Below are 14,920 nucleotides of genomic sequence, written 5' to 3' on the forward strand. Positions count from 1 at the left end.
AGCTCTAATAACCTCCAAAAGTTAAACTCCTACATTGAATGATGTACTGGATTCGTGATAAAACCCCATAAGCCATAACAGGGCCATCTTTAAAATTTTGAGGGTCCAGTCCAGCACGAAAATAACTAAGGAGGTCTTTATATTCTTGTAGTACGACAAAAGAGACTATTATTAACATTATTTTACAAAAGATGTATAATTTATCAAATGATGAAATGATAAAAAATTCTATAACTAAAAAAGGAGTATTTTTACTCACCACCTTATTTATCACCGTTAGATAAGTTTGAATTTTGAGATTCGTGTAGTAGATAGACACAAATCTCGAAATTCAAACTCATTTAATGATGATAAATAAGGCGATGAGTATACATCACACTAATGGTGGTGAGCAAAAATGCACTCAACTAGAAAGCAGCCTTGCATGAAATTCCTTTCTGAAAATTTAAAAGACCAGCCTAGGCTAAAGAGAGTCAAAGAGTACTATATTTGTTAGTTATGGTAGTATCGATTTCAAAAGTTTTTAAATCTTCAGAAATTAACACAACAAAAATTTTGTTAAAAAAAAATGATAACATTTGTCCAAGCATCAAATTAATCAAATTGCAATGGAGAAAGAAAGTATCATAAACATATTTAGGGGCCTTCTTGAATTTGAAGGCCCTGTGCCATTGCATTGCTGGCTTCCCCTCACTGACTATAAAGGAAGCCTCACTGACTATAAAGCTCATATAAGTAAGTATGCAATGATAATATTTTAGGAAAAGTAAACTAAGATAAAAAATCAGATGCATAATTTCTAAATATTTTAATAGAGAAATACTACACTTACCATATTTGTACGGTTAATATGGGTTATTTTCAAGGAGGGAACAAGGTCATGAAATTTTAGTCACTAATTTCATTATCACCTTATTAGGCATGCAACCATCATATAGCTCATCTGAATTTTAAACGAGTAATAATACAACCCGAAGTCAGGCAACGACACCGCCAATTTAATATCAACTCCTATAGGAATGAGATATTTATTTAAATTTGTTGTTGGCTTATAATTTAGAAATGTGATCGTGTAAATTCTATTATATCTTGGGATATCCTTATGAGATTCTACCATATCTTATACTTTAGATATTATCCTATTAGAGTTGTAATTTTATTAGGGTAAAAATTTACATTCCCTACTACTATAAATAAAGGCAACAATGGAGTGAGAAAACACGCCTCAAAATGCACCCAATTCTCTCTATACTATGCCGCACCTCTCTACAATAAATAGGTCATACAACTTTTATGATTAACTTATTATTTTATTAAATTGAACTACATGCTATTGATTCAATTTAATTTTTCTATGTTGAACGTGATACAACGTATTGGAGACGAAATCGTTGGTTATGGAGACAGATCGCCTACAAATTCAAATGCTCAATTTGTTTTCTGCCAATCAGGTTTTATAAAATCCAAGTTTGATATTTTCAAGTATCATGATGCATGAAAACATTCCATATGATGCATGAACCTCCTAAATTTATAATTACCTTCATATATATATATATATTGTGTATTTCATATATTTGTCAAAATATATAGTTCATGCATAACACAATAATAAATTTTCTATGCGGAATTTGTGAGTGAATGAAATGAAAGAAAATAAAAGCAATTTTGGATTTTTCAAAACCCTAAATTCGAAAAAAAAAAATAGAAAATTCACGGTCGAGCCGCAAAAAATAGAAAATTCACGGTCGAGCCGCGCCCTGGTGTTACGCCGAGCCAACGACAAGCTATGCCTGGCTGACTTGCATCCAAGTCGCACCGAGCCTACGCCATGCCAAGCCTGCAACTTGGGTTAGCGACCAGGATAACGTCATTCTAACGCCAGCCTTTCATCAACAGCCATCTGGGCTTGTTGCTCGAACTAGACTAGGCCTAATGCCTGAGTTTCTCGGTAATGGGCTTCACGCTCTCAGCCCGTTTTTAGAAGCCAGCTTTTGTTGGGCTTCTGCTTGCCCTCAGCTTGCGCCTCCAACAGTTTTTCTGCGCTGCTAGGCTTGTTCTCCCATGCCTCGGCCCATCCCCGAGCGAGTATGCTGCTTATTGGGTTGCTTTTCCCTCTAGCCTGCAACTTGCATGGAAGAGTTGGGGCATCTTTGCAGCCTGCCCCTGAGCCCAATCTAAGGCCTGCAGCTTTGCTGCAGGGCCGTGTACCAGGCAGCCAGCAAATTCGTGTTGGACTACGATAATTTTTTATCCATTGTCAATTTTGGCACCCCCGCTTGCTAGCTACTAAATATTTTTGGTTGCTCAAAAGAGTTGGAAACTATATCAGTTGTATATGAATCAGCCTTCTTGGCCTGTGGGACTACCTTGGTTTCTGACAATCCGATCTGGAATACCCATGTAGCTCTAGTATCACTCTAACGACTTTTCAGTCATTCTAACCCCATGAGTGCCACGTGTCATGGGCCCAAAAATCATAGTCTCATAATTGCCCCTAACTATGATTCTGAGAATGCACTCCGCTTGAGGATGGATTGTTACCAACAAACCAGAAGTGAATCATTCTAGAATTACTTTTCCAGAATGTGTATCGAAATGACCTTCAACTTGCTTGTTTGATTCGAAGCTAGCCAAGTCTGGCTAGTCATGCTTGTCTCTCAAAGATCTGATCTTTAATAGTTCCAAACCATATTGTAAACCTCTGATCAGAGTTTCGAGTGTATAGCTAAAAGGTTGGATGCATGGCGGAATGTGCCTATTTTATTTTATCTTTGAAAGAACTTAGATGCCTTAGGAGATATTTTGCTAAGTTTATTTCACTCAAGTCTTTAATCATGTTAGAGTAAAATACTTAGAACTTTTCATCATTTTTCCGAAATATAGTTTTATTCGACAATTTTTTTGGAGTTCTAAACCAACTCGGAGTTAATAAGCAGCAAAGTCAAGTATGAATAAGTTTGCAAGCTTATGTGAGCTTTGGTCCCCTTGATAACATTGCAGAAAAATGTTATCTCATAAACTTAATGTTTATAAAGATTTCCACTGCGATAATCAGAATACCATCTTACTCCGACACCAGGTCTAAGTCCTATGAAATGTCTCTTGCTTCGAAACTTTTTTTGATGTATTGATCGAATTAAGGATGTGAAAGTGAAGGATCTTGTCCAGAATTATCTCTACATCATAATGCCAGTCTGACATGTTTCAATAGCCTTGTTGGCCAGGCGATAATGATTGATAACACTTGCAAAAGATTAATCTAAATGTTGTATGAGAAATCGAGCATGACTTTGATTTTGTTTGTTCATTTCACCTTGCACCATTTTAGGTATGAAGATTTTAATAACGCAACATGTAACCAAGAAAGGTCTTCCTTCACAGTTCGAATTGCATTTTTGTTCCTAGAGAACCCTAAATGAAAAGTTTGTTAGTGACTTGGTTGCTTGCATGTGGAATCGAAAAAACCTTACGATCATTTTGACATACCTTATATGCATTAGACTTGAGCATTTCTGATTGGTTTACACTTAGCTGGCTTTGCTAAGCTACTTTCGAGAATCACAGTTCCACTAAAATAAAATTTCATTGAGGATTCCTAGTGTGGATGCCTTATTCAGTTTTACTTTAGGCATGAGATCAATGTAAGACGTACTTGACTTAGTACGCTAGTCCGGGATATAATTAATTGTACTCTACGGTCAAAGTTCAAAGGCACTACTCCGATGATTTTCGGTTCACCCTTTTCGATTATTCCCTCGAATGGCCAGAGCCTGGATTTGAGTAGGTAACCCACAACCCTTAGGTTGTTTAAACATTTTGGAAGCTGGATGGTACATTGAAAGCTTCCAGACAATGGGGCCATGTCCCAATGTCTGTAGTCTGCCTAACATAATCATGCTTATATATGACTCGAGTTTCCCAAACTGTTAATTGAAACACCACAGAATAGGCTTTATTGCAAGAGACTCATCTAACACAATTACTTTGAATTTGTTTTAGACTTGCACTTTTGCATAGTCATAAAAACAGTGTGATATTATGGGATATTGGGGTATTCCCTATATTGCAAAAAAGTGATGCGAGAAAGAACAAAGTCATGTGATGAACAAAACATCCACATTCTTGAAAGCAAAAAATGTGAGTTTAGGGTGAAGATAGCAAGGTTGCACATTCCTTTGCGATCAGTAGCAACGATTTAAAAAAGATCATTCTCAGCTTGAGGGTTTTTGTCCTAAATATGCAGTTCCCGATGCTGGCCCTTGCTAAGTGCTTGAGTCATTACATAGGATGTTATTTCTTTGACCAAGTTGACTTAGTGTACATTAATTGATCGAATTATATTTGAATCAGTTCGAGGCTTATAAGGTTGGAGCCACACATGATTGGGGCTAACTCAAGTCGGAGTGGAGCTCATGCGCGTGGCTTGTTATGATTCCATGCCCCAATCTTTGTTTGTGAATCTTAAAAGCATGTAAAATTTTGTATTTAATCATGTATACAATTAAATAATCAAAGGCACTTATCTCTTGGAGCACTACCATGGGTTATTCCAAGGTTTTTCACCCAATGGATGAGCCTTCAAATTGTTTCCCTAGTCGGAGTTCAATCCTGAAAAAGTGGACTATGCAAATCCGTGAAAAAAAATCTCTGCTTGCATTGTTTGTAGTAAAACATCGATATTTTCTTCATAAGGGAATGAAATTATAAGCCGTAAAGTGTTGTGGAAAGCTGACATCAGTAGCTTTCTAACGACATAACTGTCTAATTAAGTCTGAAGAAGTCCAATTTAGTCCGCAAAGTGGGTTGATATCCAAGGAGGAGTATTGTATATTATATTTATTATGTGGTTGTTCAGTCAATATGTAATATCTTGATAATTTTTCGTATAAATCCTAAAGCCTATAAATAGGTCAGGGTCGGATCTACTAAGGGACATGAGGAGTTAGCTGATCTTCCTAACTTTGGCAAATCTCCATGGAAGACCTAAGTGCTGCCCCTTTGATGCTTAGAGTTTCCCTTGAGATATGCCTCCAACTGCTCGATGAACTACAACAATGAATGGGTAGGGTAGCGATGGTGAAGGTTGCATCACGTATCTTCTTTGCTGCTGATTTATGTGTTTTGGACGTAGCAAAACCAAGTCATTTTATTATATCTAAAAAAAAAGGTCCTAGCCACAGAGAAAAGGTAAAAAAGAACTTAAGCTTCTAATCTAGACATATATACACTCAAATCTTTAAAATCCTAATTTCTACCAAATCCCGACCCAATTTCAGATCTTTAAAATTTCAATTTTCCTTGTATTCATAATGAAGTTATTGTAACAGTTTCAAATTCTCTCATCTCTCCTTGATAATGGTAAATTTAAATAATAATAAAGCTATAATACGATATTTTCAAAAGATGAAACCGTGTCATGAACAATGTCACTTATAATGGATAATTGTAGGGGGGTGTATTCAATTGGGATTTTGAGGGATTTTATTTCTTTTAATGAATATAGGGGTATTCAATCAGGATTTTAAGTGATTCCCTGAAATTCAAGGTGTATTCAATTAGAATTTTAAGATAGTTTATTAAAATCTTTAAAAATCCGGGTGTATTCAATTAGAATTTTAAAGAAGTTTATAACAATCCTGGTGTATTCAATTAAAAATTGATTTTAAAAAATTTGAGAAAGTTGAGGAATTAGAGGGAATTGTAGAGATTTCGTAGTGTATTTTAAGCATCCACAAATCTCACCTCTCCCCATGAGATTTCGAGGGAATTGAATTAAAATTTTATATGAAATCTCTACAAATCAATTAAACTCCATAAAAATCCATAGATTTATAAATCCATTAAAGTCTCTCAAATTCTTAATTGAATACACCCCCCGTAGTTTGTAATTTTTTTAATTTCATGAATTATGAATGATGGAGTTATGATTTAATTTTTACGGCTATTTATTGTCGAAGAATTACTTGTGAATTTTTACATGCAACCCCCACCAAAACAATTTTTTTTGAATCCACCACTAAAATGGGCTATCTAATAAAAATAAAAGAAAACTAATGAAAAGCGCTTGAAAATTTTGAGTTTTAACGATAAGGACAAAATAAAGGGTAAAGTGAATAGTATATGGATTGACTTTTTAGTGTAAAAATGTGGTTTTTCATTAAAGTGAATAGTACCGGGAGTTTTTCGTTAAAGTTCCTCAAAAAATAATAGAGCTACTTAGTACTACGGTCTAGTGATATTCCTCTTCACTAGTAAATGAGATGACTTATGTTCAATTCTCGCCAAAGACGAATTTGAACCACTTTATTACTAACCAATTATGAGATTTAGTCCACCCCCTGCCCCCTCGAGAAAAACTTGTGTGAGGCTTGACTTGCCACTAGACGATGCGGATTGGCACTACCATGCACTCAAAATTATCCACATGGTAAACCTTAAATATAATATTTACCATATTTTTATGTTTAAAGTTTCCATAATTAATATTACTCTTAATTAATATTCTAATTCATCTAATCTTCTATAATTTTCTTTTCTTTATCTGTCTCATTTCCTTCTCAGGTTGTCCCGCTCCTTTTCTTGCATTTCTTTAGAAATACTCTTTATTCTCTGTTTTTCCCTATATTGTATTTCCAACAAGCGGGCTTAATTAATAGCCAATCTTGGTTCCGAAGGTTAACCAATTTGCAATTACATATGGAAACGGATTCGATGTATTCCATAATATCAGTTGAATTCTTAAATTTCCATAATTCACTCCAACTAAAGTTATGAGGAAAAAAAAAAACCCCTATTTATTCTGAATTTTTTTTGAAAAAGATTAGACTTTTGACAACTCACGCTTGCTTACGAAGATTAGGACATATAATTTCCTCATTAAAACAATTTACATTTTTTCTTTTGGTAAAAGAAAACCTAATTTGTTTGCGTGTGTGCAGAAAGTTCCCATAGGTGTTATATATATATACACACTCAGGACCAATTATTATTTTAGCAATTTTTATAATAATAATAATAAGTGGAAATGTCTTAGCTATTTTGTTAAATGACCGAATAAACAGTCACAAACGTGTTTGAGTAGGATGAATGGATTATTAATTTATTAGAATTTCCTTCATTTTTCTTTGTGCATAATATTAATATATGAAGCGCTTTGCCAGCAGAGAGTAAAGAAGGAGGGGATTGTTTTCGACAAGTGGAATGCAGTGAGGTGGCACTTAGAAAGCATTTTCGGGAGTGGCTGCCTGCCTGCCTTAATAGCACAGAGCGATTAATTTGCAGCCCAGAGGCAAAGACAGCTATCTGTCTTTCTGTTTCTGTTTCTCAAGGTGAAGCTCCCTTGAGAGAGAACGATCAGAGACACACAGGAGAGGATGAAAAGAGATGATATACGGCACGGTGGTGGTGGTCCGCTGGAGATAGAGGCGGAGGATGGGGCAGGGACAGGGGCACCGCCATCGGACAAGGTGAAGCAAGGGTGGCTGCTGAAGCCAGAAAATAAAGACGATGAGAGGAGTATTGACGAGAAAAAGAAGAGGACGATGTTTACGTCGATGAGGAAGATTTGTTGTGCAAAATACAGCGTCACAGTAAGGAGTGTGGTGGTGGTTGGCATTTTGGCGGCCTTAATCACTCTCATAGTAAAGCTTGCCCAACGGAGCCGTCATCATGTCCACCCGTCTGTGCCTGACAACTACACCACCGCCCTTCACCAAGCCCTCTTCTTTTTCAATGCCCAACGATGTATGTATCAATATCAGCCATCTCATTACACTCCAGTTCTCCACTGTAATTTTTATTTATTTCATTTCATTTCTCCCCTCTGAATACTGTATAATCTCTCACACATTATTTTGCCCAAAAGAAGGGATAGAACTGATTGATTAATTAGGTCCAGTTTCAAGGAGAGTCCAAATCTAATAGCGAGCAATAGCACGTTTCCTATATGATTTCCCGCCACTTAGACCAAAAAAACTTTGGGTGTGACCGTCATATAGTCACGTATTTACAAACACGCCAAAAGAAATATCTGCTTGGACAGTCATCACCTTTCAATTCGCAGACGAAAATCCTCCATACATTGTCATGTCACCCTCATCAACATGTTACATATGAAAAGGAAAATACAATGATGAGTTGATGACTGTTTAATCAAAACCTTCCCAGGGAAACATGTATTACGTAAACAATCGATCTAACCTGAACGTTTCTTTTTGTGCAGCTGGAAAACTACCAAAGTACAACAATGTTTCATGGAGAGGTGATTCCTGCTTGAGTGATGGCAACTCTAACACCAAAAATCTGATTGGCGGATATTATGACGGTGGAGACGCCAGCAAGTTCAGCTTCCCCGCATCTTTTGCCATTACCATGTTGAGTTGGAGCGTGATCGAATACAGTGCAAAATATGCGGCACTAGGAGAACTAGACCATGTGAAGGGCATCATCAAGTGGGGTACAGATTACCTTCTCAATACCTTCAATTCCTCTGCAGCTGATTCCATTTTCAATGTGGTTGCAGATGTTAGAGGGGGTGATGACACTGACTCCTCCGGTGGTGGTGATCAGGAGAAAACTCGCAACTGTTGGATACGTCCTGAGGATATTGACCATCCAAGAACTGGACAAGAGTGTTATAACTGCCCGGCCCTTGCCGCAGAAATGGCTTCTGCTTTAGCTTCTGCATCCATTGTTTTCAAAGACAATACAAATTACTCTAAGAAACTTGTTCATGGTGCTGATTTACTCTTCAAATTTGCTAACAAAGGGCAAGGTGCAAAGTATACGGGTAGTGCGGACGCGTCTTCCCCCATCTACAATTCCACTGGTTTTTGGGATGAATTTCTGTGGGGTGGATCTTGGTTGTATCTTGCAACGGGGAACTTATCCTATCTCCAACTTGTCACTAACCCTGACTTGGGTGCTCATGGCAAAGTTTTGTGGACTGACCCCAAGAATAGGGTACTTAGCTGGGACAACAAGCATGCTGGTGCTTTTTTGCTTCTAAGCCGGCTGAGATTGTTCTTGAATTACGGGTACCCTTATGAAGAGATGTTGAGGACATATCACAGTCAGATTGATGAAACAATGTGTTCCTACCTTCCCGTATTCACAAGCTTCAACAGAACAAAGGGAGGGCTGATTCAGTTGAACAATGGAAGGCCAAGGCCTCTTCAGTATGTAGTCTATGCAGCTTTTTTAGCTCAGTTATACAGCGACTATGTTGACGCTATTTCTGCACCAGGATGGCATTGCGGATCCAATTTCTACCCTACTGAAGAACTGCGCAGGTTTGCCAGGACCCAAATTGATTACATTATTGGCAAAAATCCTCGGGGGATAAGCTACATTGTCGGCTTTGGTGAGCGTTTTCCACAGCAGGTCCACCATAGAGGAGCATCCATTCCCAAAAATAAGATCAAGTATGGCTGTAAAGGGGGATTGAAATGGAGAGACAGTAAGAAACCGAATCCAAATATAATTGTTGGGGCCATGGTTGCTGGTCCTGATGAGCACGACAATTTCCAGGATGTCCGTTCCAATTATAACTACACAGAGCCGACCCTTGCAGGAAATGCAGGTCTGGTTGCTGCACTTGTGGCACTGTCCACTGGAAACCCTGCTGGTGTTGACAAAAACTCTATGTTTTATGCAGTTCCTCCCCTGCCTTCACCCCCGCCACCTCCTCCATCACCTTGGATACCCTGAGATGTTTTAGGAGCAGTTTTCTCTTGTGATTTCATCGGATATTTTTTCTGTCAATTTTATATTTTAAATAATAAAAGTGAAATTGGAAGCACAGTTCGTGCGTTTATTCAATCTAATATGACGAGCTTACGTTATTCTCATGAACTTCTATCTTCCGATATAATCTCAACTTAAAGTACAAAAATATGAGTTAATCTTCCTGCCAAGTTATCTTAGATTGAGACACCCTGCAGCATCCGAAAGCTGTCCAAGTTTTTTGGCAGCAGAAGCCAAAGTCTGATCACTTTTACAGAATGCAAACCTAATGTATCTCCCCCGATAGCAGTAACCTTCCTGAGATAATTTCTCCAGTGATAAATCTGCATGAAAAAATCCACATCCTGGCACAGCCACTATCCCCGCTTGCTGTATTAACATTTTGACATAATCTACCTGTGGAAGCATGAATTTCATCATTTTTATCACTAAAACAAGTTATGAAACCTTACATTTGCTACGCATATAAGAAACAGACTGTCAATTGCAGCCTAATTAAGAGGGGACAAAAATGCATGTAATTCCGAAAAATATATTAAACCTCGTGCAAATTGTTGAAAACTAAGACCAATAAAGTAAAGGGAGGTAAACATACATCAGAAAGTTGGCAATTTTCAGGTAGTTCAGCAAATAAAAAGACTGCACCCTGAGGCTTGAATTGAATCTTAAACCCGATCCTGGCAAGCAAATTGACAATGTAGTCTCGCCTTGATTCATAATCCTGAGCATATATAAAAGAGATATCACCAATGATGAATTAGTCATCACCAGTTGCATCACATAGACAAACAAAGCTATTATCTGGGCTATTTGGACATTACACTTCTCAAGGATTCAAAGTATTCGGGGGGGCTTCCCAATGCAATTAAGGCAGCTTCTTGGAAAGGTGCTGGAGCAGAATCTGTAAGTTTAGCATGAATGTTTCTGATTGCAGAGGCAATGAAAGCTGGAGCTATTGCCCATCCAACCCTCCAACCTGATCGATAGACATGATTCCAACAACGAAACCATGAAATCTTAGTAATTTTGAAGCACAAATGAACAATCAGCCCTATATTACGAATTGAATCAAAGCTCTTTTGGGAAAGATGCATGTAAGCTATGACCTGTTACACTGAACGTTTTAGATAAGGAAGACGTAATAATAGTCCGCTCTTTCATCCCTGGAAGTGAGGCAAGGGATATATGCTTTGCATTGTTGAAGGTTATATGCTCATATACCTGCAGATAACATTCAAAGAAAAAAAAATCCGAAATTTATTTCAACAATTAGACAAGTAGTTGGCTCACATTTAGCAGTTTAATTCAAGAAAAGAAAAGTTTATATTCACTTCTAACAAAAGAAACAAGTACAAACTAAGGAGCAATAGCAAATACCTGATTGGATTTGATTAATATTTAAAGCAGTTTACTTTGCCTAAGTCTTCTAATTAGTATATGGGAAAGAATATCATACTTCATCTGTTATAGCTAGGCAATTCCTGGCGCGACATTCTTCAGCAATAATCTCAAGTTCATCTTTAGTGAAAACTTTGCCGGTTGGATTGTGAGGGCTGCAAAATTTACATCAGTACATATCTAAACCATAATATGATAATATGAGAAATACGATATCTTTTCTTGCAGGATACAGAGTTCCACAGTATTCTCCAATTACTGCAGGGACACATTAGCCATTTTGAAATTCTTGATATAACTTGAGTTTAGCTAGGGACCATTCGTCTGGATATTTCCAGCATTCGATTAATAATTTTCAATAAAAGGGTCCATAAATTATAGTATTGTTTTCGTATTCAATTGATCAAACAGAGGAAGTAAACCTCTATTCTATAATCAATAGAGACCATAGGTCCTGAGTTTGCTATAACCTGTTGAGTACGAGAGCTTTTGTTCTCTCATTAAAAGCGTTGATGAATCTGTTAGGGTCCAAGGTCCAGTGAGGTGGGTCAAGAGGCACATATACCTGTCACATCCATTGAAATGAACAAAATAAGGAGAAATTCTGCCTATCCTAATTGATAATTGACATTCATTCATTTGACAAGCAAAGGCAGCAGCTCTAATCTCAATTCATATATATGACAAAGTGATGATCAAGTGGCTACACTTGGAGAGTGATATCATTTACATAGCAGAGTACTGCAGGGTGGTAAATATTGATTTACTAAGAAGAATGAATCAGAGAGAGAGAGAGAGGCTTACTGAGACTCCCCCAGCCATCTTAATACATCCTTCATATGTTTCATAGCAAGGGTCAAACAGAATAACTTCATCGCCCTTGTCTATTACTGCGAGTCCAAAAAATAAAGGAGAACAAAACATTAATTCTTTATATACACACATGCACTCAAGCGTTATCCAGTTAGTAACTCATGTATAAATACTTGCAAAGGCAGCCGCTGCAAGGGCCTCAGATTGGCCGCAGCAAATAGCCATATCAGTAAGAGGGTTGACATCCAATCCATGCATCTGCTTCATTATGTTTGCCAGGTGGTCACATATTCCTTGCACATGCCTAATTATATGTTAACAATAAATCATCATTCATCAATCAAATCTATCTAAAACTTGTTAAGCTAGCTGCAGTCGTGGGTGTAGCAGTGAGCTAGGAGGGAGTGTACCTGTACTGATTGAAGTCGGAATGAATGGCAGAGATGGCAGCGTGTTTGATATGGGAAGGTGCAGGGAAGTCTGGGAAGCCTTCGGCGAGGTTGATGGCGTTGCACCTCCGGGCGAGATGGGACAGTTCCTGAATTGGTGACGGTGCAATACTCTTTGCCACGATGGATAACTTGTCCTCCATTTCAATTCCGGTTTCAATTGCTGCTGCTTTTCTTTCTACTAGTTATGTTTCTCGCCTAATGCCTGCCTAGCCTTCGCTTAACGCTATCTATCTATGGCCGGGAGTACTATGAAAATCAGGATCAGTTCTCAGGGTAATCCCTCTGAAAGTACAAACTAGTATGTAAATGTTGTACGTCATAATAAGTGAATTGACATCACACAACTACACAGGGAAAATCATTTTCCACTTTATACCCCTCCCTTATCCAAAACCTTATTTATTTACTTGTATTTGAATAGTTACTTGTATTCCCTAATAAAAATAAGCTTATTCTCCTACTTGTAAATAATATATTGTTTGTACATACTTCACAGATCCCGAATTATCGAGTACCAATCAACTCAGAATATTCGAAGACCTACTAAAGGGTTTGTGCTAAGACGCCCATACCGAAGCACATGAGTTCCTCTCCAATCAAGAGACCAATCACAACGTAACACATGTCAACATCAGAATAAAGCTCATAGATTCCCACATCGATCGTGGACGAAAACAGAGGACTCTCCTCAACTATAAAAGGAAATCATTCTCCCACAATTATTCCCTGATGATCCTATTCTACTTTAATCTATTCTTAGAACTCGCAAATATTAATGATTATGCTTAAATCTTTGTATCATATAAACTCTACATTATTAATGAGAACTCCTCTACCCTTGTGGACGTAGCCCAACTCAGAGTGAACTACATACATCTTGTGTTAACTTATCTCTATCTCTTTACATATAACTTTCACTTGGTGACCAAAGCGACCTTGCGAAGGTCATACCTTGAGACCTTACATTGTTCCAAAGTTCACCCAATTTTGTGCATCAACATATATCTTCACATATAATTTCGTAATCAGAACTGTTTAATTTCTTAATCTTAATTTGAAGATTATTTTTACAAAAAATCATTAGAATTGAAAATTGCTTGGTCATCCATTTGTATCAATTAAATTAGCGATTTGTTATGGATATGTTACTTGGTATCTACACCGCTGATTTATTTGATACATTTTAGATGACCAACCGATCTCCAATTCAGATAATTTTTTATAAGATGATCTTTAAATGAAGATTAAGAAATTCAAAGGTTTCGATTATGAAATTTCTACAATAAAGATACTTTAGAGCATCTCCAAAGGAAATGCCAAATTGTGCACATAAGCTATAACAGTAAAAAAGATAACTACTAATTGTTTCCAATCAAAATGCCAAATCCTATGTGGCATGACTTGTAATGGTAGCAAAGGGGCTTGCTGTTAAATTTGACAGTAGCTTCAATTTTTTTTTACTAATTATTAAATGTCTTTTATTAATATTTTAATGTCATTTATTATTTGATTGTTGAACGGTAGAGTTGGTTTGGCTTCTGAGCTTCAATGACCACCACCCATCGACCACCACCAAAAATCATCCATCCCGTTACCTTACTACCACCCTAAATGCAATCACTGCCGGCAACAATGGCGGTGGCGATGCTGCTGCTCCTCCTGCCGATGGCATTAATTGTGGTGAATGTGGGAGCATCTAACACAAACAACGTGTACAACCCATGTGCAGACACCAAGATTATTTAGAGGTCCGACAGCTTTACATTCGGGATCGCATTCTCGTCCAATACCTCCTTCTCCCTAAATGGGAACCAGTCACATCAGCTCTCCCCCTGCGATCGCCGCCTCTCATTGTCCTCCTCCAACGACTTTGTATTAGTATTAATTAATATGACTTTTATTATGAATTATTTATATGTAAAATTTAAAGTATAAGACAGAAATTAAGAAAAAAAAATAATGTAATAAAATAATAGTTTAATTTGAAGGGTGGAGAGCAAAACATGAAAATATGTCAAAATGCCACATAAAATGATAAATTTAAATTTTAGATTTAAAATTTGACATCTCCTTTGGAGATAGTCTTATTTGCAAGTGAATGAATAAGTTCATTTTCCAAAAAAGAACGTAATATTATTTTTTTGATAAACTAAAAGACAAACACTAATTCATCATTTTTACACCATTCATAAAGTTTACACCTTTGGGTTGGAAACTATTAACCCTAAAACATATGCAACTTAAGTGGAGTGTAAGCCGCAAATCTACCGGATTTTTAAGTGAATGCGGGCATGCTAATATACGACTGAATAACCTTAGGTTTGCGAAACCAAAAATTCTTGTTCAAATAATTACTGCCGAGTAAGAAATCTCTCGATCTTGGTTTTCCGGCCTCGGCCGTTCTGATCACTTTTATAGTTTATGTCCTCGACACCAGACTCAGCCTGATCACAATTTTCTCGAACATTAAGGTTCAATGAACGGTAATTCAGACAATTAGATAGATATAT

At 37.1% G+C, this 14,920-nt stretch overlaps 2 protein-coding genes across 2 annotated transcripts; one reads left to right on the plus strand and one right to left on the minus strand.

The window, feature by feature from the left end:
- The first annotated feature begins 7,154 nt into the window (after positions 1-7,154).
- Positions 7,155-9,846, plus strand: LOC103404966 (endoglucanase 9-like). Its single transcript, XM_008343930.4, has 2 exons — positions 7,155-7,746; positions 8,225-9,846. Exons 1-2 carry the CDS (start codon positions 7,377-7,379, stop codon positions 9,709-9,711), a joined length of 1,857 nt encoding a protein of 618 aa, XP_008342152.2. The 5' UTR covers positions 7,155-7,376; the 3' UTR covers positions 9,712-9,846.
- On the minus strand, positions 9,789-12,751 carry LOC103404956 (uncharacterized). Its single transcript, XM_008343919.4, has 9 exons — positions 12,369-12,751; positions 12,132-12,262; positions 11,950-12,035; positions 11,616-11,710; positions 11,204-11,300; positions 10,854-10,968; positions 10,569-10,723; positions 10,343-10,468; positions 9,789-10,143 (listed from the first exon to the last, which is right to left on the minus strand). The coding sequence occupies exons 1-9, from the start codon at positions 12,548-12,550 to the stop codon at positions 9,919-9,921; spliced, it is 1,212 nt and encodes a 403-aa protein (XP_008342141.1). The 5' UTR covers positions 12,551-12,751; the 3' UTR covers positions 9,789-9,918.
- Between the last annotated feature and the right edge of the window lie 2,169 nt (positions 12,752-14,920).

This window comes from Malus domestica, chromosome 11 (genome assembly GCF_042453785.1).
Source record: "Malus domestica chromosome 11, GDT2T_hap1".
In the NCBI taxonomy this organism is placed as follows: Eukaryota; Viridiplantae; Streptophyta; class Magnoliopsida; order Rosales; family Rosaceae; genus Malus; species Malus domestica.